This window comes from Lissotriton vulgaris, chromosome 9 (assembly GCF_964263255.1).
Source record: "Lissotriton vulgaris chromosome 9, aLisVul1.2, whole genome shotgun sequence".
Lineage (NCBI taxonomy): Eukaryota > Metazoa > Chordata > Amphibia > Caudata > Salamandridae > Lissotriton > Lissotriton vulgaris.
The window spans coordinates 1,123,088,999-1,123,115,334 of NC_141697.1; the positions used below are offsets into that span (position 1 = coordinate 1,123,088,999).

General features: G+C 47.8%; 1 protein-coding gene across 2 annotated transcripts in view; it reads right to left on the reverse strand.

Moving 5' to 3' along the window:
• CACNA2D3 (calcium voltage-gated channel auxiliary subunit alpha2delta 3) overlaps positions 1–26,336 on the reverse strand; it is a 2,559,454-nt gene that overhangs the window by 318,206 nt on the left and 2,214,912 nt on the right. For both annotated transcript variants that reach the window (XM_086939135.1, XM_086939136.1), the window contains exon 28: positions 23,662–23,723. In XM_086939135.1, coding sequence (XP_086795261.1) covers positions 23,662–23,723 — 62 coding nt within the window. The remainder of the gene's footprint in view (positions 1–23,661; positions 23,724–26,336) is intronic.

A 26,336-nucleotide genomic window follows, 5' to 3' on the forward strand; every position in this document is an offset into this window, starting at 1 on the left:
AGGGCCCTGCAAGGGAGTCTCTATCCCTAGAAGTCAGTTTGCAGAGCGGGCGGCTGGGTGGGATGGTAGGGAATCTATAACTAACCTATGCCTCTTACAGTTACATTGTTACCGAAGCTAAGTAACTTGTTCATCTTAGAGAGACAGTTAGTTATAGATTCCTTACCTCAGAATAGATACCTCAGCAATACTAACCCGGCAAGAGGGTCTGCGAACCAATTTCACACAAGTAAGTCCTAGAGTTCTAGACGGACAAAATAGCAGTCCCTCCGGACCTGGCTGTCCAGGCAGTAATGTCTGGTGAACATGTATAAGGATGCCCACGTGGCTGTCTGACAGATGTCAAGAAGCTGAACTTCACAAGCCAGTGCAGTGGTGGCTGCCATAACTCTAGTGGAGTGAGTCCACAACCCCACTGGAGGTACCTTTTTCGCCAAAGTGTAACAAAATTTGATACAAAGGACAATCCATCTACAGATGGTATCCTTTTGAACAGCGCAACCTTACTTGGCACCTAGATAGCCAACAAAGTGTTGATCATCCACCCTGAAATCTTTTGTGCAGTCAAGTTAGCAGGACAGTGCACATTTAGGGTCCAGACTGTGGAGTCTCGCCTCTTCTTTGGAAGGGTGTGGAGGTGGAAAAAAGGTGGGCAAAGTGATAGTTTGTCCAATGTGAAACCACTTTACAGAGGAATGAGGGCCTTGTCCTTAGCACCACTTTGCGAATGCAAAAGAAGAAAGGGGGCTTAGAAGAAAGAGCTTGAAGTTCACTCACCCTGAGAGCAGAGGTGATGGCAACAGGAAAAGCTGTCTTCAGAGTGAGGAGCCTGAGAGGACAATTGTGAAAAGGCTCAAAGGGAGCGTGCATAAGTTAAGTCAAAACAAGGTTCAAGCTGGGGTATTTTGAAAGGAGATGGAGGAAAAAGATGAGTAATGCCCTTAAAGAATCTATTTTCAATAGGAGACTTGAACAAGGATGGCTGATCTGCTAGCCTAAGAACAGCAGAGATAGCAGTAAGAAAGCCTTTTTTCCCAACTTTATTTACCAATTTTACATACAAAGAAACACATATCCATTGGTACATTTCCATAATCCAACAAAATTCTCAAATAACATGGCACACCACACAATATACATTTAATGACATTGCATCATAATTATGTCAACTCTTTTTCTGACCCTCCCCCTCTGACTGTGCCTGTCAACTGAACATTATACCTTACTTATTTGAATAGTTTTAGGGTGGTCGGGAGATCCTCCACCCACCCCTGTTGGAACTAACCAGCAGGAGTAATGGTGGGAGAGGACTGCTAAAGTTCTAACAGGTAAGTTTTCAGGGGGCCCCAAATATCTCGAGGTCTAGAGGTGAAAGGCAGTGTTGAGGAGTACATATCACTGTTTGTGTTACAGTAAATGAGGCTACTCATTCAGGCTTTAACAGTAGGGGTATGCTTACTTCCCCAGACCACTGCTATCTCCCTCTTGGCTAACAGCAATGCAATCGATGTGTAACAATGAAGTTGCTTAGGGATATTGCGAACGTATCCCAACAAGGCTATCTGTGGGGTAGGCTGGAGATCCAGCCCTGTCATCCGACACAGTTCAACATAGACTGCCCTCCCATTTGATGCAATTCCAAGTCATGTGTGCAAAATCTGCATATTGCGTCCCACATTTGAAACACATATGTGATCTTGTGAGGTCAAAGGAGTGTAATTTTGACAGCTACATATATGCATTCCATTAAAACTTAAAATGTAGAAGTTTATGTCGGCTGTTCAGTGATACGTCCTTAATTTGTGAACTACAAAAGGCCCATTGCGAGTTGTCTATAGGGTGACCCAAATCACATTCCCACCTGGGGCAGATTTTCGCATCTCTGGGTTTTATCAGTGACATTGAGTCTTTGTACAATTTTGAAACTAAATGGTCCACTTGTGCGCTTGTGATTAAGATTGTTAACTACACTTGGGATGGAGCCATATTTATCGTTTGTACTGGAGGGGTTGGGTAAAGTCCACAGACTCATGACGTTTCAACAATGAATGATTGGTCATGAAACCTGCTACCTTGTCCTTGTTATACATGTTCTGATCAATCTACTATTCATATAGTTTTATTTTGTACATTTTATATAGAGTTAAGGAAAGGGTGGATAATTCCTCTTTTAAAAAATTGGGGGTTGAGGCAATGTCGTTATTAGAAAATGAACACATAGCTTGAAGGATAGCCATGTTTTTGAAGAGGGTGCTTCAACATAGGAAAAGCATGCTAATTGACTGACTTTTAACATCCCTTTTCTACCTGTTTATGCATGTTATATTTTTGTTGTGTTAAATAATTCAAACTTTTTAATGATTGTCATTTGTGTAATAACTATGTAACTGTATTATTTATTTTTGTTGTAACAAAAGTTTGTAAGAAAATGCTGCTATTTTGATTGTTGTGCTATGTCTTTGTATGTACTTTTAAGATTGTTAAAAAAAGCAATTGAATAAAGCTTTCCTTGACTTGACTTGATTAGGATTGTCTAAGGCAAGTATGATTCTGGTTCTAGGGGAAATCTATCCATAATTGCACATCCTCTAAATATCTGCCCGCCTGAAAAAAGATCGCAGCAGGTAACCAGTGAGTATGTAGTGAGTGTCTTTTGAACTATTTTTTCGGCCGCGATGGGCACCGATGGAGTATTTGCTATTGAAATGGATGAGGAATTAAAATGGATGAGGAGTATAGCTTGCGCCCTTCCGTAACTGCCACCAGCTTCTGCCATGCCCAGAAAGGTGTGGAGACGGTTTGAATGTCCACTGGATCTCTAGGGAAGTCCTTAGGTAATACCGTATTTAAAGGGGCCGGGCTCATTAGATCAGCCTCCAGCTTAGTTTAAGGTATGTGTGCATCTAGGTGGTACCACGAATATGCAAAATTACATTAAGCCGCTAAATAATATATCTGAAAGTTCAGGACTCCCAGGCTGCCTCTATCATATGAAAGAGTTAAAGTGTCCCAACTAACTATTGCAATATTACCCCCCATGTAAGCTGAATAAGATGAGAACGCAGTTTTATAAACAAGGAGCCTGCCACCCAAAAAACTTTTAACCAAAAAAACTTTTAATAAAATATTTTAAAAAATTGAAAAAAAAGAGACACTCTGCCTGCCAATGAAAGGGGGAGTTTATTCCAGCGGCCCATTTGCTATTCTAGTATATGCATTGTAGGACTATAGTTCAATCGTCTTACTTGGTCTGCTTCCTTATGAAGGTGAATGCCTAAGTATGTAGTGGCATCATCACACCATGTTAGGGGAAATTCACAGTCCCATTGAACTGAACCAGGGGTTAACGGAAATATCTCAGATTTATTCCAATTAATAGCCAATACAAAGAAGGACCCAAACCTGATAACTTCTCTAATTAAAGGATCAAGATTATCCTGAGGTCTACGCACATAGAGGATTACATTGTCTGAGTAGAGGGATATAATCAGCGGCCCAGTAGTGAATTGGAGCCCCCAATGTAAATCTGGCTCCTTCAAATGTCTGACTAATGGGTCGAGAGCAATAATGAAGAGGAGTGGGGACAACGGACAATCCTGTCTCGTGCCACATGTCACCTGAAAGGTCGAGGAGAGTGTGCCATTCAGTGTAAGTCTAGCTGTAGGCGAACTATAAAGAAGTGTGGTAAGTTCAATAAAGCCCTTAGGCATGCCCATCTTTCTCATCACTGCCAATAACAAGGGCCATTCGAGAGAATCAAATGCCTTTTCTGCATTTAAGAGTACAGCCGCTGCTGGAGTTTTAGGGCCAATACTATTGATGGTATCAAAGAGTGTACGAAGATTCAGTGCTGTCGATCTATGCGGTACTAAACTGGATTGCACTAGAGAAATTATGCCATCTAGTAGCAAAGATAAGCATATTGCTATCATTTTAGTCAATATTTGGTTATCAAGGTTTAGCAGCGACGATGGCCTATAGGAGCCGCATAATAAAGGATCTTTGCCTCGTTTAGGAAGTAACACAATTACTGCTTCACGTAATGTGGGGGGCAGTATCCGTTTTTCCAGTGCTTCATTGTTAACTTCCAATAGATAAGGGGCCAATATATCCTTATAGGTTTTATAAAATATACACGTATATCTATCCAGTCCCAAGGCAGTGGAGCCATTGATCGCATCAATGGCACTAATAATTTCCTCCTTAGAAAAGGGTTCCGCTAAAAATAGTTGAATGGGTTTTTTCTAGCCACACCACCACGACTTCAGCTAAATATTGAGCCTGTTCTTCCTCGCTGTGTAATCTACGAGAGCTATATAAGTTAGTGTAATATTCGGGAAATTTGTCACAAATCTCCGGGGTTCCAGTTAACAATTTCCTTTGCTGCGAGTGGAATGTTGTAATGTAGGCACTCTCTGTGTGCGGAAGCAGTAATCTTGCTAATGTGTGGACTGGACGGTCCCCCTCATTGTATCATCTTGCGATTGAGTATTTACTTAAAAAATATGTCTTGTGTCCTGCTGCCTCTCTAAAGTCCGTCAACAGTTTCAATCGTTTATGCTGCATGTCACAGTTGGGTAGTCGATGTGTGCTCGATCCAGCAAGACCAACTGCTGCTCAAGTTTGTGGAGCGAGTTTTTCAAATCGCCCACAACTCCAGCATGTTTAGAAATGCACACTCCTCTCATATATTGCATAAAGGCCTCCCATAAAGTTGATCATAACGTGACTGATCCAACATTAATCTAAAAAAAACTCTAACATCGCCTCTTGGCGCATTCTGGAAAGACATTATCCATCAGGGCCTGCCCAGGAAACCTCCATTGCCTCTCACACCCCTCCGGTCGTGGAAGCCGAAGAGACATAATAGCAGGTGAATGATCCGATAGCGTTCTAGACAAATGCTGGGGCTCCCTTAACCAAGCAATCAAGGATGATGAGACAAACCAGTAGTCCAATCTTGTCCGGTTGTGGTGCGGTGCAGAATAATGCGTGTATGCTAATTCTCCAGGGTGACAGTGACTCCAGACATCTAAAAAATTTTGCTCTGCGCATAGTTCTAGTAAAGCCCGGCACACTTGGGGTTTAGCGTCAACTGCATTAGAATTACCATCCCTTGTTAGATCTAATACCAAATTAAAATCCCCCTTACATATGTGATCCATGTCTAGTTGTTATATTTGAAAATGTATGGTCCTAAAAAAATCTGGGTCATCAATATTAGGCACGTACAGGCTAACAAACGCTATCTTGCACCATATAAGGGACCCCTCTACAATGACATACCGGCTCTCTCCATCTACTCGTGTTGTGGAAAGTTGAAAGGGAAGCTGTTTGTGTATAAATATAGCTGTCTCTTTAGCATAATAACTGTAGATAGCGAAATATCTGTGCGGACTGGGCGGTCCCCCTCATTGTATCATCTTGCGATTGAGTATTTACTTAAAAAATGTGTCTTGTATCCTGCTGCCTCTTTAAAGTCTGTCAACAGTGTCAATCGTTTATGCTGCATGTCACAGTTGGGGTTGTCGATTTGTGCTCAAGTTTGTGGAGCAAATTTCTCAAATCGCCCACAATTCCAGCATGTTTAGAAATACACACTCCTCTCATATATGCCTTAAAGGCCTCCCATAAAGTTGATCGTAACGTGACTGATCCAACATTAATCTAAAAAAAACTCTAACATCGCCTCCTGGAGCATTCTGGAAAGGCATTATCCATCAGGGCCTGCCCAGGAAACCTCCTTTGCCTCTCACACCCCTCCGGTCGTGGAAGCCGAAGAGACATAATAGCAGGTGAATGATCCGATAGCGTTCTAGACAAATGCTGGGCCTCCCTTAACCAAGCAATCAAGGATGATGAGACAAACCAGTAGTCCAATCTTGTCCGGTTGTGGTGCGGTGCAGAATAATGCGTGTATGCTAATTCTCCAGGGTGACAGTGACTCCAGACATCTAATAAATTTTGTTCTGCGCAAAGGTCTAGTAAAGCCCGGCACACTTGGGGTTTAGTGTCAACTGCATTAGAATTACCATCCCTTGTTGGATCTAATAACACATTAAAATCCCCCCTTACATATGTGATCCATGTCTAGTTGTTATATTTGAAAATGTATGGTCCTAAAAAAATCTAGGTCATCAATATACAGGCTAACAAACGCTATCTTGCACCATATAAGGGACCCCTCTACAATGACATACCATCTCTCTCCATCTACTCGTGTTGTGGAAAGTTGAAAGGGAAGCTGTTTGTGTATAAATATAGCTGTCTCTTTAGCATAATACCTGTAGATAGCGAAATATCTGTGCGGACTGGGCGGTCCCCCTCATTGTATCATCTTGCGATTGAGTATTTACTCAAAAAATGTGTCTTGTGTCCTGCTGCCTCTTTAAAGTCCGTCAACAGTGTCAATCGTTTATGCTGCATGTCACAGTCGGGGTTGTCAATTTGTGCTCAAGTTTGTGGAGCAAATTTCTCAAATCGCCCACAACTCCAGCATGTTTAGAAATACACACTCCTCTCATATATGCCTTAAAGGCCTCCCATAAAGTTCATCGTAAAGTGACTGATCCAACATTAATCTAAAAAAAGCCTCTAACATCGCCTCCCAGAGCGCTTCCCAAAAGACATTATCCATCAGGCCTGCCCAGGAAACCTCCATTTCCTCTCACACCCCTCCGGTCGTGGAAGCCGAAGAGACATAATGGCAGGTGAATGATCCGCTAGCGTTCTAGACAAATGCTGGGCCTCCCTAAACCAAGGAATCAAGGATGATGAGACAAACCAGTAGTCCAATCTTGCCCAGGTGTGGTGCGGTGCAGAATAATGCGTGTATGCTAATTCTCCAGGCTGACAGTGACTCCAGACATCTAATAAATTTAGCTCTGCGCAGAGTTCTAGTACAGCCCGGCACACTTGGGGTTTAGTGTCAACTGCATTAGACTTACCATCCCTTGTTGGATCTAATAACAAATTAAAATTCCCCCCTCCCCTTACATATGTGATCGATGTCTAGTTGTTATATTTGAAAATGTATGGTCCTAAAAAAATCTGGGTCATCAATATTAGGCACATACAGGCTAACAAACGCTATCTTGCACCATATAAGGGACCCCTCTACAATGACATTCAGGCTCTCTGCCTCTACTTGTGTTGTGGAAAGTTGAAAGGGAAGCTGTTTGTGTATAAATATAGCTGTCTCTTTAGCATAATAACTGTAGATAGCGAAATATCTGTGTGGGCCCCAAGATGCCGCAAAGGATGTATTTGCCCCTTTGGCCAAGTGGGTTTCCTGAAGAAAGGCAATTCCTATTTTGTGTCTCTGCAAATAATGTCAAACGTGTTAGCCTTTCCTGGTATCATTCAGCCCTCTAACATTCCAAGTAAGGAGCAACACATCAGGGAACTTTAACATAGATTCATGTGCCATCTTGCAAATAAAACAACATCATATCCAATTGTGTGTTTATGTGTAATTATGTACCTTTTATACAACTCGTAGCAAAAGCCTCTGCAAAATTAATACCAATTACGTAACAACCCCTCCCCCTCTCTCCACCCATCCCTGCTATCCCAATTGCAAGGACATTTCCCTTGGTATAATAACAAACATGCAACATGGAACATCCCACATTAGAGATAATATTCAAACGTGTGCATTTCAAGCTATAAAATTAATAGTATAGGTGCCTAAGCATTAGGGAGGGAGGTGGCAAAGCTACGCCTAAGCCCATATGGCATATGTCAACGACACATATATTACTATCAGCCTCCCACTCAAACAATAAATCATTCTAATATTTAGCAAGGCGATAAAGTTCAATAATACTCATCAGTCATTATTATGACAATCAGTCCTTCAGTCGGTTGAAAACAATTCTACACTGTCTCTAGAGTCTGGTATATCAGGCGAGCGATCCGGTGTCGAAGTCTTCCACTGTCGCCCATTTGCCTCATGGAAATGAAGAAATTCTTGCACTTCTGCTGATGTGTCAAATAGTGTGGACCGACCATCCACATCGACCCTAGGTCTAGCAGGGTACAACATGCCATATCGAAGTCCTGCCTTCCTCAATGCAAGTTTAACCATTACAAATGTCTTCTGTGCCTCCTGCACCATCACGGTGAAGTCTGGATATAAGGCTATGGTCGACCCCTGCAGTTTAAAGTTCCCTTCTCCATAGCCATACGTAAGGCAGTGTCCCGGTCTCTAAAATTTAGAAGTCTAGCCATAATAGGGTGCGGAGGGCAGCCCGGATTAGGTCTGGGCCCTAGGGTGCGATGTGCTTGTGCTACCACAAATGTAGCAGTAAAGGGTTCCTGGCCAATCATATCAACCAACGACCCCTCCACAAAACTATCCAAATGGCCTGTGTTCATAGACTCTGGCACCCCCATAATGCGTATAATATTACACCGTCCTTTGGCTTCCAAGTCTTCGTTCTTGATGGCCATGGTTTTAAGAACCCTTTCCATTCTGGGTATTGTTTTTATTGTTTGCCCCATGCCATCTTCAAGGTCAGAGACCCTGCTCTCCGCTTTCTCCAATCTACCTTCATTTTCGTCCAGCCTGGCTCCCATCTTGTCAAGTAGTTTATCTAAGGAGTCCAAGTGCGTATCAAGTGCACTGAATCCAGCTCGCAACTGCATCATGTAGTGTGGCTCACTGGTTAGAGGCGGCAGACCCGAGAGCAGAGGACGGCCCGGGACCAGGGTTCGATTCCCGGCGCGGCAGGTTTCTGGACCAGGGTCAGCGGACTCGATAATTCTCTCGCCTCGGTGCCCACTCTGATCAGCGTTCACACTCGGCAACTCTGGGCATTAGCTTGCCTCATCTTCACTAACGGCCCCACCAGACCGCCGGGGATGCCTGGTCTCACCCTGGAGATACCCATTAAGGGACCATCTCTCAGGGAAGCCAGGAAGGGTTTCGCAGCGGTCGAAGCGCCTTGGGACCCTACGGGTAAGTAGTGCGCTATATAAATGCCTATACATACATACATACATTAACGCTTCTGTTCCCTGGGGTTTAGTCTGCTGAGGGTCCGCCATGTCTCCTCCTTCCACCATAGAGGTGTTTGTAGTGTCTGGTCCTCCACCTGGCTTCTCAAAAGTGAGTTTTCTCTATTTAGGGTCCACTTTACTCATAACCCTCATGTCCAATGCACATCTAGGGTGGACTCTCACTCCCTGAAACACCAGACCCCACTTTTCAAGGACCAATATCTATCACTGCAAGTCTGGACCAGGCTCCGCATTAGTCCCTTTGCCGTTCAGTATTCGCCCCCCTCAATGTGCAGTTGATGTTAGCTCTCCCTCGCAGGGGCTACCCAGTAATCTGGCAGCTCCTCAGCCCACTCAACTTCCAAGGGACATTGCCTCCAACCTATGTTATCCTGAGGTCACTCTCTTGTGTTCTGTATTACTTGCACTGGCCACGGTCCCTCCCCTAGCTGAAGCACTTGCTGCTGTCACTCAGCTGTCCAATAGCGGGGCCCCCTGGTATGCATAACTTCGGTAATAGCCTCTCACTGATTAAGTATTCTCACAAGTGCTCACTAGGGCCCCCAATGGGGAAACAGACTCCTCTCGCTTGTAATCTGTATTGGAGAGTGGGGGGGGGGGGGGGGGGGGGGGTCACCATCCGTTGTGCCTTCTGCTGCTGGCTCACTTCAGTGGTACAAAAGGGGGTGGTGATGGACCCAGATCTGTTGACTGGGTGTGAGTGTTTGATTGGTTCAGATGCTCCATCCATCACCACCCCCTTTTGTACCGCTGGCTCACTTGAGGCAAAAGCCCGGCAATAATGAATACATCCATGCTCCGGTCAAGCTTTCCTTAAATAGCTTAATAAGGGTACAGTGTACTTGCCATCGTTCTATGCTTTGTCTGCTACTGTCTGCAGCATCTTAATCTCGCTGCACGGCCATTTTGTGGAAAGCTGCACCTCGCTCCAAAGGTAGCTCCATACAGCTTCTTTGTGATCGGTGCAGGCACCAGTAAACTTGAGCCCCCAGCTCCACAGTGGCCATGCCTCCTTGAAGCCCCGATCTGCAGAGTCGTGTAGCTCTGGCCAAGCGCCCTGTTCTGTTACCAGAGCGGGAACACTGCTCCACCATCCAGTCCGGAGCTCTTCGGCATTACCAGGTGGCGCCTAGCATACCACTATCGCCCTGGAGGCCAACATTTGCAGGGGATGACGGCGGAGCTCCAAGATCTTCGACTTTAAGAGTGCTCATGGCAGAGCCCTGCTGGTAAGGGGTGTGGCTTGGGCGCCGATGGAGGAGGCGGCGTGAGCGCTTAGCTCCCGGCCCTATCCCTTAATTAATCCTGAGAAATCGAAGTTGGTACGGCTATAAACGCAGATATAGTCACCGGAACATCTGTGGAGGCCGTCAGGAACTGCGAGTTGGGCGGAGGAGGCTTTGTTGTGCCTGCAAACTGTGGAGGAATCTGCTGGGCGAGCTCGCAAAGAGGAGGCAAGATGGCGGCGAACATCGGCAGTCGGGACTGAACGGCGGAGTTTGGGGCGTTCTATGAAGGTGCACCCCTGGTGAGCGACCGCATCACAGATGCACGCTGAGAACCGTCGCTCTCCCTGAGCGGTTCACCCCAGATGCGCAGCGGTGATCGTTAGCCCTGAAGCCGATGAGCGGTGGTTCCGACCGGAGGGAATACAATGGCGCCCGGCAAGAGGATACACCGGAGCGGCCCCCGGCGGTAGCGGGATGTGGCGAGGCTTCCCCGGTGAACTGAGGATGGCGCATGGCCGGTAAGGAGAGCAGTGGCCTCGTTTGCCTACTGGGCCATGTAGGTCGTTGAGTGCGGTAGAAACCGGGACCTGCTGTGGGCGTAATTAGTGGCGAGCCCTACGAGCGGTGCACCCTGGGAGCCCCTAAGTAATCACCAGGCCCGAGAGGGGATCGAGCGCTGCAGGCCGCTGGACATGGACAATTGAAGGGCGAATGAGCAGCAGCAGTTCCACGGAGGTGAGAGCTGGGAGCTCGGGCCCGGCGTGCTCCGCGGGGGGCTCCGAGTGGAGCACCGCTGACTAGCTGTGGGTTTACCTTGCTGGGAGCTCCACATGGGTGGCGGCCTGAGAGGGTAGCGAGGAGAAGCGCCTTCTCTAGCGCCACACCCGGGAACCAGGGTGGAGAGGAGTCGGACTAGAGGCCGAGCAGTGCCTGTGACTGGGGACCTAGGACGGCCTGTTGGACAGACTCCGGGACCCCCTGGGATAGGAGGGTGGGGCCAACCAGGAGCCTGGTGCATACGGGACGATTGCGGAAAGACCGGACATTCCCGCGACCACTGGACTTTGCCAGGGTCTGCGGCTGATGTGGTATCGCGGAGACCGCTTGGGTAGAGCTGACTGAGAGGTGGCGGCTGGCACAGCCTCAAATTGATACAGAGGGAGTGCCGCCTTGCTGGCACGAAGCGCGGTCGAAGATTGGGGACATTCTCCTGGCATTAGGTGAGGGGGCGCTCCTTGCTGCCTGAACAGGAAGAGCCGGAGCAGAGGACATTATCGGGCGGTGCTGTGGGTGGAGCGGCCTGCATGATGAAGCCGGGAGCGACAGGAGGAGTTGAAGCGACGCAGAGTATTGCCCCGGATGGTGGAGAGACGATGGGGGGCTCGGAGACTGAAAGGAGACTGAATAAACGTCTGGATCAGATCCTAGAGGCCATCACGACGACCAAGGACTCCCTACATAACGATATCACGCAGGTTGCTACAGGGCTGGGCCTCCTGAAGGCTGATCACTCAAAGCTGGTGGACAGGGTGAAGAACACTGAACTAATCGTGCAAGATCTGAAACCGGCGGTAGTGACAGTTGAACGTAAGCTGGAAGGTGCGCTACAACGGTTGACGGCGCTAGAAAAAAGAACGGAGGATGCCGAAAGTAGGAATAGGCGCAATAATGTGAGGGTGGTTGGCCTGCCGGAGAAAATTGAAGGGACGGATATGATTGCCTACATGGAGAACTGGTTCAGGACGCAGGTGGCCCCGGAAGGGTTATCCCCCTTCTTCACGCTAGAAAGGGCGCATAGGGTACCGGCTAAGCCGCCATTGTTGTGGCACATGTCCTTCATTACAAAGACAGAGATCTGTTGATTCAAAATGCGCGCTCCTTGGGGCCTTTCACAGTGGAGAACAGTTCGGTTACAATCTTCCCGGACTACACCCAGGATGTCCAACGTCGCAGGGCCTCCTTTTTAGTGGTCAAAAAGGAACTCAGAACTGAGGGGATTCAGTACTCATTGCTGTTTCCGGCCAAATTGCGGATCATCCTGGATGGCACGACACAGTTTTTTATGACACCTGAGGAGGGTTGGACTTGGCTGGAGTCCTACAGAGCGGGAACGATCGCAGACACAAGGCTGAAACTGATCGACCTCAGCAGGCGAGGGTGCGCCAATCGCAACGCATCCGCAAGCGACACAAGACTCAACAGGCCCTGCTGCTCGCGCAGCTGGCGGCGGACAAACAGGGGGCCCTGGCCGCAACGGCGGCAATCACGGGGTCGCAGAAAGAGGATTTGGTTGGAGGGTCGGCGTCGGATGACGACAAGAGACACTCTGGGACTGACATTTCAGATGTGGATAGTAATGTTGGTCCGGAGGTGACTCCTCGCTCAGCGGACGATTTGTGATTTGCATGCCCTCCGGAATGGAGTGTGGAATACGGACAACGTTGGTGCTGCAGGAGCACATGGTAACCTTTTGGTAAACTGCAGCTGTATCGGGCCACGGGGGGATCATGGGGCGGGGAGCTCGGGTGAGGGCTGCCGCTTGTCGGGGTACAACCACGTTCCTATTGCCCTTAAGGCACCCTGCAGTGGCTACTGCAGGATAGATTTGTTTCTTTGGTTTGTGTAGTTTGGATGTGGGCTGATGCACAGTTGTTAGTTCCTGTTCTGGGGGAATGGGCGTTGGGGGTTCTGAGGGGTGGGTACGTCTGATGCTGGTGTGGGCTGGCGGGGTATGGAGGGAGTGATGCAAATGAAGGGTAGCGATGGGGACTATACCTGAGCTGAAGTGCGTCACGTGGAACGTACGAGGACTGCACACCATGTCCCGACGTTACAAAGTACATGCATATTTGGTACGACAAGGGATTAAGATAGCGTTGCTCCAAGAGACCCACCTTACCAAGTTGGAGTGTGCAGCACTACAGAAGCGCTGGAGAGGGCAGGTGTTTGGCACAGCATACTCTGCATTTGCGAGGGGGCACTGATATGGGTGAGGGCAGGGATTCCCTTTCAGGTAACGAGTCAGACGATTGACCCGGATGGTAGATATGTGGGTGTAGCGGGGAGGCTGTATGGCCGGGAGGTGGTGCTTTGTTGCATCTATGCCCCGAACACGGACCAGCCCCGCTTTTTTAGCGCCATCTCGGGATTCCTGGCACATTATCTGGCGGGGCCGATAATACTGGGAGGCGATTTTAATTCCATTACTGATGTTGCCCTGGACAGGTCCCATCCACCACTGATTGAGTCTCCGGTGCGCAGGGTAGCAAAACAGAGAAGGGACTGGCAGAATGAATGGGGGCTGATAGATGTGTGGCGAGGGCAACACCCTGAGGATAGGGACTACTCCTTCTTTTCTGCACTCCATGAGCTGCATGTCCGGATTGATACGTTTCTTTGTGACCCCACCACTGCTAACATGGCGAAACACACTGAGTACCTAGCTAGGATCATTTCAGATCACAATCCCCAGTTGCTTTCCCTCCAATGGCAGCGAGTGAGGACAGCGATTCCCAATTGGAGACTGAACCCGGACACGCTAGAGGATCAGGTCTTTCACACTGAGATCCGGGAGGGAGTGGAGTCATACTTTGCGGTCAATAAGGGAACGGCATCTACTAGTGGGCTAGAGTGGGACGCATTTAAGGTGGTGGTGAGAGGCCTGAGTATTGGTAAATATTTAGGGGAATGGAAGGTGGTGCTAGAGGCAGTCAGGCAGGAGGAGGAGGCGCTGAGAGAGTTAGAGAAGCGGAGACCGGAGCAGGGAGCGCTGCAGACACAGCTTTTGGAGGCTAAGGAATTAGTGGCATCGGAGACCGAAAGGTTGCGATGTTATGATTACAAGCAGTACACTGCGAGGGTCCATGCAGAGGGCGACAAGGTCGGCACGCTGCTGGCGAGACTGGCGAACCCGGAGCCAAGGGGGTGTTCGATATTGAGTGTGAAGACGGAATTGGGGGACATAGTGTATTCTCAGACGGCGATCCTTTCACGTTTTAATGAGTATTATGAGACCCCATACAAGAGTCGGTTAGAGGCGGGGGATGGCGACTTGTCCGATTACATGGGGGAGATTACTCTCCCGCAGCTGGAGGAGGAGGAGGCTAAGGCCCTGGGCGCTGCGATCACATTGGCTGAGGTTAGGGGGGCAGTCAAACACATGGCAAGGAAAAAGACACCTGGGGTAGACGGCCTCCCGGTGGAATTTTATGCTAAATATATTGACCTATTGGCGCCCCAGCTGTTGGAAGTCTATAACGAAGCTCGATGAGGGAAGCTCTGGTTGTGCCCCTACTTAAACCTGGGAGAGAGAGTACGGATGTGACCTCCTATAGACCACTGTCTATGTTGACGGTGGACTACAAAATTTTGAGTCGCATTCTGGCCACTAGATTGCAGCCGTACATGACGACGTTGATCCACGAGGATCAGGCTGGCTTTATCCCCACCCGGAATACCTCGGCTAATATCCGCCGCCTAGTGCACGTTTTGGGGAGCGAGCTGGACCCGGGTGACCGACCTGCGGTGTTATCTATTGACATAGAAAAAGCATTTGATAGCTTAGAGTGGGATTATCTGGATGAGGTGTTGAAGAGGTTTGGCCTAGGGACCAGGTGCAGGCGCTGGACGAGAGTACTATACTCTTCGGCTACTGCCAGGGTGCGACTGGGCTCGTTGATATCGTCCGCATATCCGGTACAGAGAGGCAGGGATGCTCGCTATCGCCTCTATTGTTCGCTTTGGCGATAGAACCCCTGGCGATACACGCTAGGTCAGGGACGGTGTACGGCGGGATCATCTGCCGGCGTGAGCAGCATTACATCTCGCTATACGCGGATGATCTACTGATGTTCCTGGAGGACACGGCTGAGGCGCTGAGGGGGGCAATGAATGCGCTTAACGCGTTTGGAGCCCGGTCGGGTCTCAGAGTAAATTGGTGTAAGACTTGTCTTTTCCCATTGAAGGCGGGGACACCTCAGCCCCCGTTGCCTGCAGATGTGGTTTGGGAGGACTCCTGTTTTACTTACCTGGGAGTGAGGATTTACCATAGTGCTGAGGATTTGCTAGAAGGGAACATAGGTCGGTGCGTGAGAGCCTTGAGGGGCTCGGTGGCATTTTGGGCCACGCTCCCGCTGTCGGTGGTTGGAAGAGTGCCGCTGCTCAAAATGGTGGCCTTGCCACACATACTGTATTATTTTAGAACCTTACCACTATGGATCCCGCCTAGGTTCTTTAAGGATCTGCGGACCCTCACCATTGAGTTCCTATGGGGGAACGGAAGGAGACGGGTGGCGTTGGACACGCTGCGACGGCCGAAACTCGAGGGGGGAATGGCGGTGCCAGATTTCGAATTATATTATTTGGCGGCGCAGTTGCAGATCCTTAAGCAACACGTGGCTAAGGAATTTCGGGGACCTGCCTTGCACCAATGGGGGAGGATCCCGAGACATGTATTGTCTTACATCATTATGCACCAACAGCTTGACGTACGGGATCTGACGCTCGAAGAAAAAACGTTGCGGCTATGCTGGAATAGGAAGTCGGAAACGAGCGGGAGTGGTACACCCGTATGCCCCGGAAATACCTTTGGGCATGTTAACGGCGCTACCGCATGGAGGAGACTGGTCCCCCCTCATGGAGTGGGAGGAGATGGGGCTCCACATGGTGGGCGATTTGTCTGCTGACGGAGACATGCTGCCCTTCCAGGCAGTGCAAGACCAGTTTGGAATCCCGACTGGGCACTTCCTCTTGTATATGGCCATTACAGCGGCAATAAAGAAGCACTGGGGGGAAGGGCAGTCGGAGCCAACGACTACGATGGCGTGCCAATTTGTCGTGATGTCTACGGGGTCGTTCAAGGCGGTTACGTGTTTGCACTCACGAATGCTCCACGAAGGACTGACACCCCTTACCGGGTTAAAACTGAAATGGGAGGAGAGTGTGGGGAAACCCATACCGGATGAAACCTGGGGTCAGCTCTTGAGGAGGGCGGGGAAGGGCTGCAGGAATGCCCGCTTTCAACAAGTGCACTTCTTTGTAGTGCACAGGGCCTATTTAACCCCGGGCAAGATACAGAGGCATTTCCATGTCGAGGGGGCAGCATGCCCGAGGTGCTCCCTCCCAGGGGTGGAGTTGGACCACATGTTTTGGGATTGCCCGAAACTGGGATTGTATTGGACGGAAGTGGGAGAGCTCTTGAATGAAGTGACGGAGAGGCAGGTGACCTTCGACAAGGCAGCCTGCCTGCTGCTATGGTTTCCTCACACGAAGAAAACGAAGGTTACCAGCAAATTCATGGATCTGGGTCTTATTTTGGCTCAGAGAGAGATCACCTGGCGCTGGAAGTCGATGGAGGGACCCTCTAGTAGGCGGTGGGCGGCAGAATTGAGCAAGTGGGCCAGAAGTGAATGTATGATCCGGCTTAGACAGGCAAAGCGCACTGCTGATGAGAAAGGACTGGAGGTGGCACGGGCGTGGGAGAGTTTGGTACAGGCGCTGACTGAGTACCTGTCACAGGAAGGGGACCAAGCAGAGTGAGGCCGACAGTGGGTTCCCAGGTGGCGCACGATTGCGTGAGTTTTGTTCCCTCAGCTCCTGAGTGACAGATCATAAGCCTGCAGTTGGCTCACACCAGTGACAGTACAGGGAGTGGGTGGTGGGTTAAGTGGGCCCCGAGGGAGGCATGAGGATGTGTATTGTATGAGGGATAGAAGACTGTGGTGGATGGATGGGTTTCTTAGTTCAGTTTCCTTGGGTAGAATGAGGGTGCCAACCTAGATCATTATTCCTCAATGCTAACCGGGAGGGGCGAGTTGTTGGTTGGGGGTTGGGGGGGGGGGGGTAGGTTCTAAAAAGCAGATACATTTAACAGGCCCACATGTACTGAAGTCGAGTAAATGTTAACTTTACTGTCTTATCACCTGGTTTGCTCCCAGATCTTTAACTCTCGCCGCCCTGCCTCCGGGATATGGGCTAAATGGCTGTGTGATGTTGTAGTAACTATGGGGGAAGGTGTTAAGCGGAGTCGGGCTGGATTGCACATATGACTGTACCTTTCTGATTCTGCAATAAAAATTGAATTTAAAAAAAAAAAAAAAATGGCAGAGCCCTGCTGGTCCAAAGAAAGTATGTAAAAAATGGATCTCTGAAAGAGGAGCAGAGAGGGAATCCACAGCCTTTGCTGTGCACCATGCCACAAACTTGTTCCATGGACGGGCATATACTGTTTTAGTGGAGGAATGCCTAGCCTCCAAGATGGCATTACAGACTTCAGGTGTAAGGTCAAAAGCTATCAACTGTCGTCACTCAATCTCAACGCAAGGAGGTGGAAGCTGGACAGGTTCAGGTGAAGAACCGTCCCCTGCTGCTGCGACAGAAGGGGAAACAACCATTAAAATGCAGTCTTTACAACGCACCACCTTTACAACGCAGATTTTACAACACAACTGCCTTTACAAAACATCACCCTACAACGCATGCTATTACAATGCATTATAGGGTAAGTAATGGGGATTTTTTAGTTATACGGTGGGTATGGGTTTTGGGGTACATGGGAATAGTAATTATTTTTTACCCCTACACTATCCAACACTTACCCTACTGTAGCACTAACTTGAGTGGGAATAGTAATTTTTACCCATATACGATCTAACACTTATCCCACTGTTGCCCCTAAAAGTATTATGCGTTGAAATGGTATGCGTTGTAATGGTATGCATTGTAATGATATGCTTTGTAATGGTAGTTTCAAAAAATGTGTTGTAATGGCATGCGCTGTAGACTCATGCGATCTAATGGTAGTTGCGATGTAAAGGCATGTGTTGTAATTGTTTGCGTTGTAACGTCATATATTCCAACAGAACATCCTCCCAGTCTGAGTGGAGGATCGATAGCCATGCTCAAGAGTTCTGGGTACCAGACTCTTCGTGCCCAGTATAGTGCCACAAGAATAACTGGAGCCCGGTCGCGCTTGATCTTCGTCAGCACTCTGGTTAGACGTGGTACAGACAGAAAGGCATGAAGGAGGCTGCAGTTCCACTCGCGACAAAAAGCATCACCGAGCGACTGCTGCCTTGGAAACTCCAATGTGCAGAACTGCTAACATTGAGCGTTCTCTTTGGTGGGGAACAGATGTAACCAAGGCTCTCTTCACTGCTGAAAGAGACCCTGTACCACCTATGAGTGGAGATGCCATTCATGATCTACTACCAGCCACTGATGGCTGAGTTTATCTGCCCTGGCATTCAGAGCCCCTGCCAGGTGTTGAGTTGAACTACCTGCGTTATGACCTGATGTTCCAGCATGTCCAGAGGCGAAAAGCATCTTGACATAGGTCCACGACCCCAACCGCCCTGCTTGTTGCAGTACCACATGGCTGTGGTGTTGTCCATGAACACCTGCACCACCTCCGCTTTCAAAGAAGGAAGGAATGCTTTCAGTGCTAGGCGGATCGCCCCGAGAGCGCTAGTAGGTTGATATAGAGCACTGACTCTGCCGGGGACCAGACGCCTCTGATCTCTGCCTCTCCCAAATGGCCACCCCTTCCCAGGAGTGATGTATCTGTCACCACTGTGAGGTCTGGTTGGGGAAGGGAGAGGGGTCTGCCTCTGACCCAAGCTTGGTTCGATAACCACCACTGCAGCTGTTGTGCAGTTCCCTCCGAGATCTGGACGTAGTCGGAAAGATTTCCCTGATGCTGCAGCCAGTGGAACTTCAGTTCCCACTGCAGAGCTCACAAATGCCATCTGGCATGGTCCACCAACAGGATACAAGAGGCCATAGACCCAGCAGCCTGAAGGTCATATGTTCCAAAATACAGGATATAGGCTGAAACATCGGTATCATAGCCTGATGCTCGGGAGGATAGGCCCAAAACTGTACTGTGTCCAGAACTACCCTGATGAAAGGGAGCGTCTGAGAGCGACCTCAGCACGTTGATAGTGAACCCCAGCGAATGCAGAAGATCCGCTGTAACCTGGAGGTGGGAAACGACAGCCTGGGTTGAGCCCGCCTTCAACAGCCAGTCATTGAGATAGGGGAAGACTGCAACCCCTGATCTGCGCGGTGAACCGCCATCACCTTTGTGAACACACGAGGGGCACGAGTAAGAACAAAGGGAAGCACAGTGAACTGAAAATGCTCATTGCCTACTGTGAACAGTAGCGTCTATGGATGTGTGAATAGGCATCCTGCAAGTCCACTACTACAATCTAATCTCCAGGGTTGAGGGCAGAGAGGAACTGAGCCAAAGTTAGCATTTTGAACTTCCCCTTCCAGAGGATGCAATTAGACAATTAGAATAGCACGCATGCCTTTGTCCTTCTTGGGCAGCAGAAAGTAGCGGGAAAAGCAACCAAGTCCTACTTCTGGGGCAGGGACACTTTGATAGCTCCCTTGGCTAAAAGAGCTGAGCCTTCCGGGCGGAGAAGTGCCAAATGATCCTCCGACATGTGATCGAAAGATGGTGGCATGGAGGGAAGGGTAGTATTGATGGGGAGGGAATAGCAGCTTCAGACTATTTCCAAATCCCACCTGTCTGACATGATGGATTGCCAGTAGGGGAGGTGATGGTGATTCCCAACACCCACTGGCCGTTGATGGCCCTGAACAGTTGAACTAGGAAGGCTTGGAGGCCGCTGCAGGAGGGGAAAGGGTGGACTGGCCCATACGCTGGCTCCCAGACCCGCGAGGTTGCTGGGTCCCATGTCTGTGGTCACACAGAGTCTGGGCAGCTTCCGTGAACAGGTTGCTGGACTGGGCCAGACGTGGCTGGGCTCCCCTTCCGTAGCACAAAAGGGACTAAAAGTAGAGTGGAGTGATCAGGAAGGCGCATCGAGGTCCAAAGATCAGGCCGTAGCCCGAGAATCTTTAAAGCGCTTGAGCGCCAAGCCACTTTGTCACCAAAAAGACGACGCCCATCAAGGGGCAAGTCCAGCACGGTAGATTGGACATCCCCCAAAAAGCCAGAAGCCCTCAACCGGGCGTAGAGCCAAAGGCCTCCCGACGTGGCTATCGTTCTGCCTAGTGAGTAGGTGGAATCCAGTCTACATCGTATTGTGAATTTGGTGCGTCTCTCCCATCCACCATTGCCTAGGATAGAATGGCCCGAGCCTTCTCCGGGCACTGAGGCAAGACTTGCGCAACCGAGTCCCTGATGGTATGGGAGTATCGCCCCAAGCGGAACACAGCCCGCAGTGCTAAGCTGGAGGAAGAGAACATGTGCTTTCCAAGGTGATCCAGCTTCTTGGATTCCCTATCTGGGGGAGCAGAAGGGAATGCACCCTTAGACGAATAGGTTTGGACCACCAAGCTTTCAGAGGAAGGATGTGGAGTGAGGAAAACTGTGTTGCCCGTAGCCGGGCGTTGGCTGTGGCCGAAATTTCTCTCCACAGGAGCCCCTGTGTTTACTTGGACCAGGTGCCCAGAAGGACGTCAGTGAGGGCTTCATTGAAGGCCAATAGGGGTTCAGAAGTGGATGCTGCGGGCTGAAGCACTGTCAGGTTAGTCCTGACCACCACCAAAGGGAGCTCAAGGCCCAAGACCCCAGCTGCCCTTCTCACCACCAAAGCATAAGACGCTCCCTCCTCCGTAGCCACGGTAGGGGGAGAAAGCAAGCCAAGGTCTGGGGTGTCCAGACTACTGGCATCATCCAGGTCCTCTCTCCGGTCTGGCTCTTCCAGCTGGGTTAAGCGACCCCTTCCAGTCTTCATCACCACATTCTGGGTGGTAGGGAACACCCGGGATGAACAGAGGAACAAAAGTACACTCCGGCGTCAGATGCGGCGTTGACCAATGTTGGTCCGGCTTTGGGTCCATCTCAGGGATGAGGATGGAGACGGCATCGGCCGGGGGCGTGACCGGTGCCGGGGTTGTCATCACCAGCATCGGCACTGGGGAAGGTAGAGTAAGGTCAACCGGAGTCAATCCAGATTCAGGCTTGCTTCCTCGGGGGCCCTTAATGGCCAGCATCGGAGTACAAGGGCCCCGACCGGCTCTGCAGGGCCCGAAGGCACACCGCCGGAGTCAGGTTGGCCAAAAATGAGGTGAAGGGCCTCATAAAAAAATTAAAGCTGGACAGGGGACGCACCGGCTCCTGGAAATGGGGGTGGTGCGGAGTTGTCCCTGAAGGAGGCACCGGAGACAGCGATGCCGTTCGGGGTCCCGGGGTGCATCATCCCCCCGATGGGGAGACGGTGAAGAGCACTAGTGCTTCTTCGCCTTCTTCTTGTGTTTGGACTTACCTGAGTACCTCGAAGACTTGGAGTGCAGCAAAATGTCGAGACCTTCCTCTATAGTGAGACTGAGAGCAACGCAGAGCCAACTGCCGGGCATCCAAGAGCTTTCAGGACCGCATCCACAAAGACATTTGATTAATTGCTCGGCAGTCAGAGCACGACTTCAGGTCCTGGTCGCACTCCAGACACCAAAGGCACACGAGGCACGGGTCTGTCACAGACATCAGCCTGTGACAGACGTCACAAGGCTTGAACCCGGCCCGACGTTGGGATATCCCTGGCCACCAAGAGTTGAATACTCAAAAAAGAAGCAGACAAAACGTTGAAAAAGTGTGGTCAAAAAGTGACTAATGGGTAGCTCTCTCGGGATCTGAGCTAAGCTGGAACGGAAAAAGAAATAACTGACGTCAGCGCGCAGGGGCGGCATCTAAGTAGGAACCGTGATGTCATCCCAGCGATCACGACACCGACAACAGACGCAGACTCGACCTACAGCACCTACCAACGTGCAGGGGTACTGCTGCAAAAAAATTCTCCGGATCCAGTCTGACGCCTGGCGGACGTTCTGAGGTAATGAATCTATAAGTAACTGTCTCTTTCAGATAAATGAATTAATAGCAGTTAGATAATTAATAATCAATGTATTGATTAATATTTAAAACATTATTTTGTAATTATAATTAATATACTTCGCACCCTGTTCCCCTATAAACCCCAAAACCCACACTACTCTACAAATTACAAAAAACTATTACATTGAAGTTAAAACAGCTAAAACTTTACAAACTAAATTAAAAAACATTATCAATAATTATACAAACAAATGATAGCATATACAATTAAAACATATATTTGAAAATATATAAAAATAAACAAAAACTATATTATTTAGAATGATATTTTTGTAAACAATATTAACACCATAGATATTTTATCATCGATATTACTTACATTATAAAATCCATATTCTGGCCAATGATATTCTTGCATCACAATATTTGTGGATCACCATATTAAAAACTCTATATTTCTGCATCTTGATATTTTGTACTCTATATTTTTCTGAATATCGTTGTTCTCTTTACATTTTGAGTACAACAGGTTTAACTTTACTGCAGAGGTCATAGAGCTGGATAAAGGAATATTAATAATAATGATTTCCAAATAGCAATTTTTACAGAATTGCTATTTGGTAATGGGTATTCTTAATACACTAAACTTAAAATTTTAAAATAGTGATTCCCAGTGGGTCACAAATCGACCTACCTCATGAATGTTAATGAGGTAGGTCCCTGTTTGTGACTCATTAAGAATAATCCCTATCACAAGCATGTTGGCCTGCCAAGGTTTTAAATAAACCAATCTTTTTTTCTGAAAAACGGATCTCGTTAAACATTTAAGTTTCATTTTCAAGAGTAGGTAACATTTGTACATGTGGCCCATGAAGCCCAATAATACCTGTCTTCATATATTGTGGTCATGTAAGCGTGCTCCGTGGGGTAAATGATTCTTATAAATATATAGCCATTAATAAAGACCTCTTAGGTTGCTGAATAGGTGACTAAAGACCCCCTCTGAACCTGGAGCAATCATTATTGTTGCATTGACTAGACATGGTCCATAGACATGCAGGGGGAACATGCAGGAAATTATCTGTTGACATTCAAATAAGGCTTGTTACAAAGAAAGGAAAAGTATGGAAGCCTCATAGTACATGATCCAAGCAATAAGAAACTCAGTAAATGTGACATGATCAACTTTTCATGGCCCTCATATGAAGCCAGACAGACTGAAAACATAATCATTCTGAAGTTGTGATCATTCATTTGGGAAGCTGGGCTTGCCACTCTACCTAGATCATGCTTTCAGACATTGGAACCACCAGCTCCAACTTCTGTGGGTTGTTTAATGTTTACTACTCCGTTGTGTCATTACCTACCAGTATTTGGATAACGGGTCTTTCTGTTTTCTTGTGAAGAACCATGGCTGTATATTTTTACTATCCACTTTTTTGGCGCCTTTGGTAAATGTTTGTTAGTGCACAATTTTTGAGTGAAACCAAAAGCAAAATTAGAAAGTGGACTAGACTGTACTTTCAAGAACAGGAAGCATGATGTGGAAATGGTACCTATAACATAGTGATCAACTTTGAATGTATTTTCAGAAATATGTACCTGTCTGCTGGCAGTCCAAAACTTCCTTTGGAAGAATTCAAGTTTCATTTGAATGCCCACAGCTACAAAGAAAAGACAAATACAGGTTACAAATAATGCTGTTTGTGACTTTTTTATGGCAGTGGCCCTGTGAATGATTGTCAATGGGATCAGTGTTGACTGTCTGATAAATGCATTTTTTAGCAGTGAAAAAGAAATGTGTTCAAATTCAAATACTAGAGATATGTGCAGATCTTGAGGATATGTCAAGAAATAGAACATAAAAGATAATGAACAGTCATCGAAATCCATGTTGGCTAGACTGAAGCTTACTTGCATTGCTCACTCAGTTTATTTCACTTGATATGCCTTTTTTTACATTTCTCAAACACTGTCAGATATTGGACATTTCTTAGATAAAGGAAGTCTAGACAGCTCTTAGAACCTCACTAGCAGTAGGCGCCACCAGTCACACACAACATTACCAACAGCCAGTGTTATATGGCTCCTGCAAGTAGCAAATATCACACCCTTGCTGAAGACTGTGGAAAGGCAGTTGGTCTGGACCACAAAACTACTTTAAAAAGGGAACAGTGAGATAAAACCTGCATTCTCAATGCTTGGTCATGGGAGGAAGAGGCATAGAAAACAGTGCTACAGGCAGATGATGAGCTTGGAGGACAGTAGAAAGGACATTTTTCACAATGTTGATGTTTCATAAAGAGAATATTTATTTGTGTTGAAAAGCAAGGGATTGATAAATTGTGCAATATGTGACAAGCTTATATTATGTGCTTTTGTCACCCAGTGTACAAAATGTATATGTTGCAAAAATTCTTTAAAAGTTAATCTCCAAATAGAAATAGCACAAAGTGAACACTAGCTCATTATTATGTACTGAACCATTTAGGGCTAAGCATTCATGGACAAATTGTGGGCAATATTATGATGGACAAATTACTCAAGGGCAATAAACATTTTCCACAAGACTAACCTCCCATGAAGCATGAGCTACTTGGTGAATTACCTTGTACCCACACGGTACTAGCTGAATTGCATTATAGCCATTAGTTGTTTGCTTAATGGCATTGTATGCATAAACAAGGATCACATTTACCAACCCCAAATGTAACCAGAGGTTTGTTAGATAGGAAGGGTAAAGGGAAATTCAGGACTATAGGATAATGTCTCTCTAACCTGATAATAAACACTGCCTATAACCATGCTGCCTGAAGATTCAAGATATAAGTCATGGCAAAGCATATAGCAGCTGACTTATGTGTACACAAACAATTAGATTTTTGTTTATAGATCCTCACCCACTCTAGTATTGGCATGATTCATCACCTGGTTGCATCATGGTCCTGACAAACCAGGATTGGCTGAACCATTTTCCAGGGATGACTGTGAGATATTCTAAATGATAAAAATACCACTTTTTAATGATGAATGTTTGTGGTATGGATGAAAAATATATGTGCGGTGCTAACAGAATATTATGGACCTACACCCTTATCCGCATCGACATGTTTCAGCCCCCGGGAAAAAAGACCTAAATGGTCCTGTTTTTTTTAGGACCATATGTATGTCCATGGAATTGCAGCTCTTTTACCTTTTCTTATCTGTCAGTCATCAGTCATCCTACCTCAGTTGGTACTGACGCACAACATAAACCATAACGCATGAAAAGTGGCTACTCATCATGATGTGGAGAGCACAGTCTAGAGTTCCTATTTGGGTTGAGCTTGAACAAAGATCAGCAGCAGTTTTCCCTCACCTAATATACAACATATTGTCATTAAACATCAGCTTCAGTGTGTATGACATGTGGCATGTACCAGAGTATTTACAGTTCTTATTAGGTTGGGGATATGTAAACAAAACATCTATCCTAGGATGCACTAATGTTGTCAATTCATAGCCAACTACAAACATCTCTTGGGCAACCGCTTGTGGAAGGGGTGCCTTGGAACTCTCTCTATTACTACTCTTATAATTATTTGTATTGTTATAATTACTATAGTGTTAGTAGCAGTAGTAGTTGTAGTGCTAGTAGTGATAGTATAGGTTTTAACAACATTCAGGACCTTATTTGGATGCCGGTTGGACCACCACTGAAAGCCTGTTGGTGTCGGTCCGACTGACTAACAGCTCTTCTGTCTGACCGCCAGATTATGATACCGACGGTTGGACCATCAGCTGTTGGGGGGAAGACCACTGCCTCCGGCAGGATCTAGGGTCCCGTCGGGGTGGCGGTCGGACGCCTATCCTATATTCATGGTTGTTTGGCCGCAATAAAAAGGCAGCCGGAAAGGGACTTTGGGGCCCTGTCCCCTGTGGACTACTGCTAAGGCCTGGGGGACACATGTAGTGCCATCCCACACTTCCATGCACTCTGTGCCAGACACCACATGGTGCCTGGAACATGGTGCATGGATGTGCACAAAGTGTATTTTCCTACTGCGGCTTCTGCTGCGGTACTTTTCCTGGGCCGCAGTAGGAAAAGGCACTTCCGATCACCTGCACCACAGTTGGATTACAATTGGGAAGTGGGACATCGAATCATTGCCAGATGGACTCTTGCCCGTGCCAATGGCAGTCAGATGCTAGTTGGACCGCCATTGTAATGAGGGCCTCAGTGTTTTACGAAATATAGCAATAATTATATTAGCAGTGTCTGTCATTAAGGCTTGGCT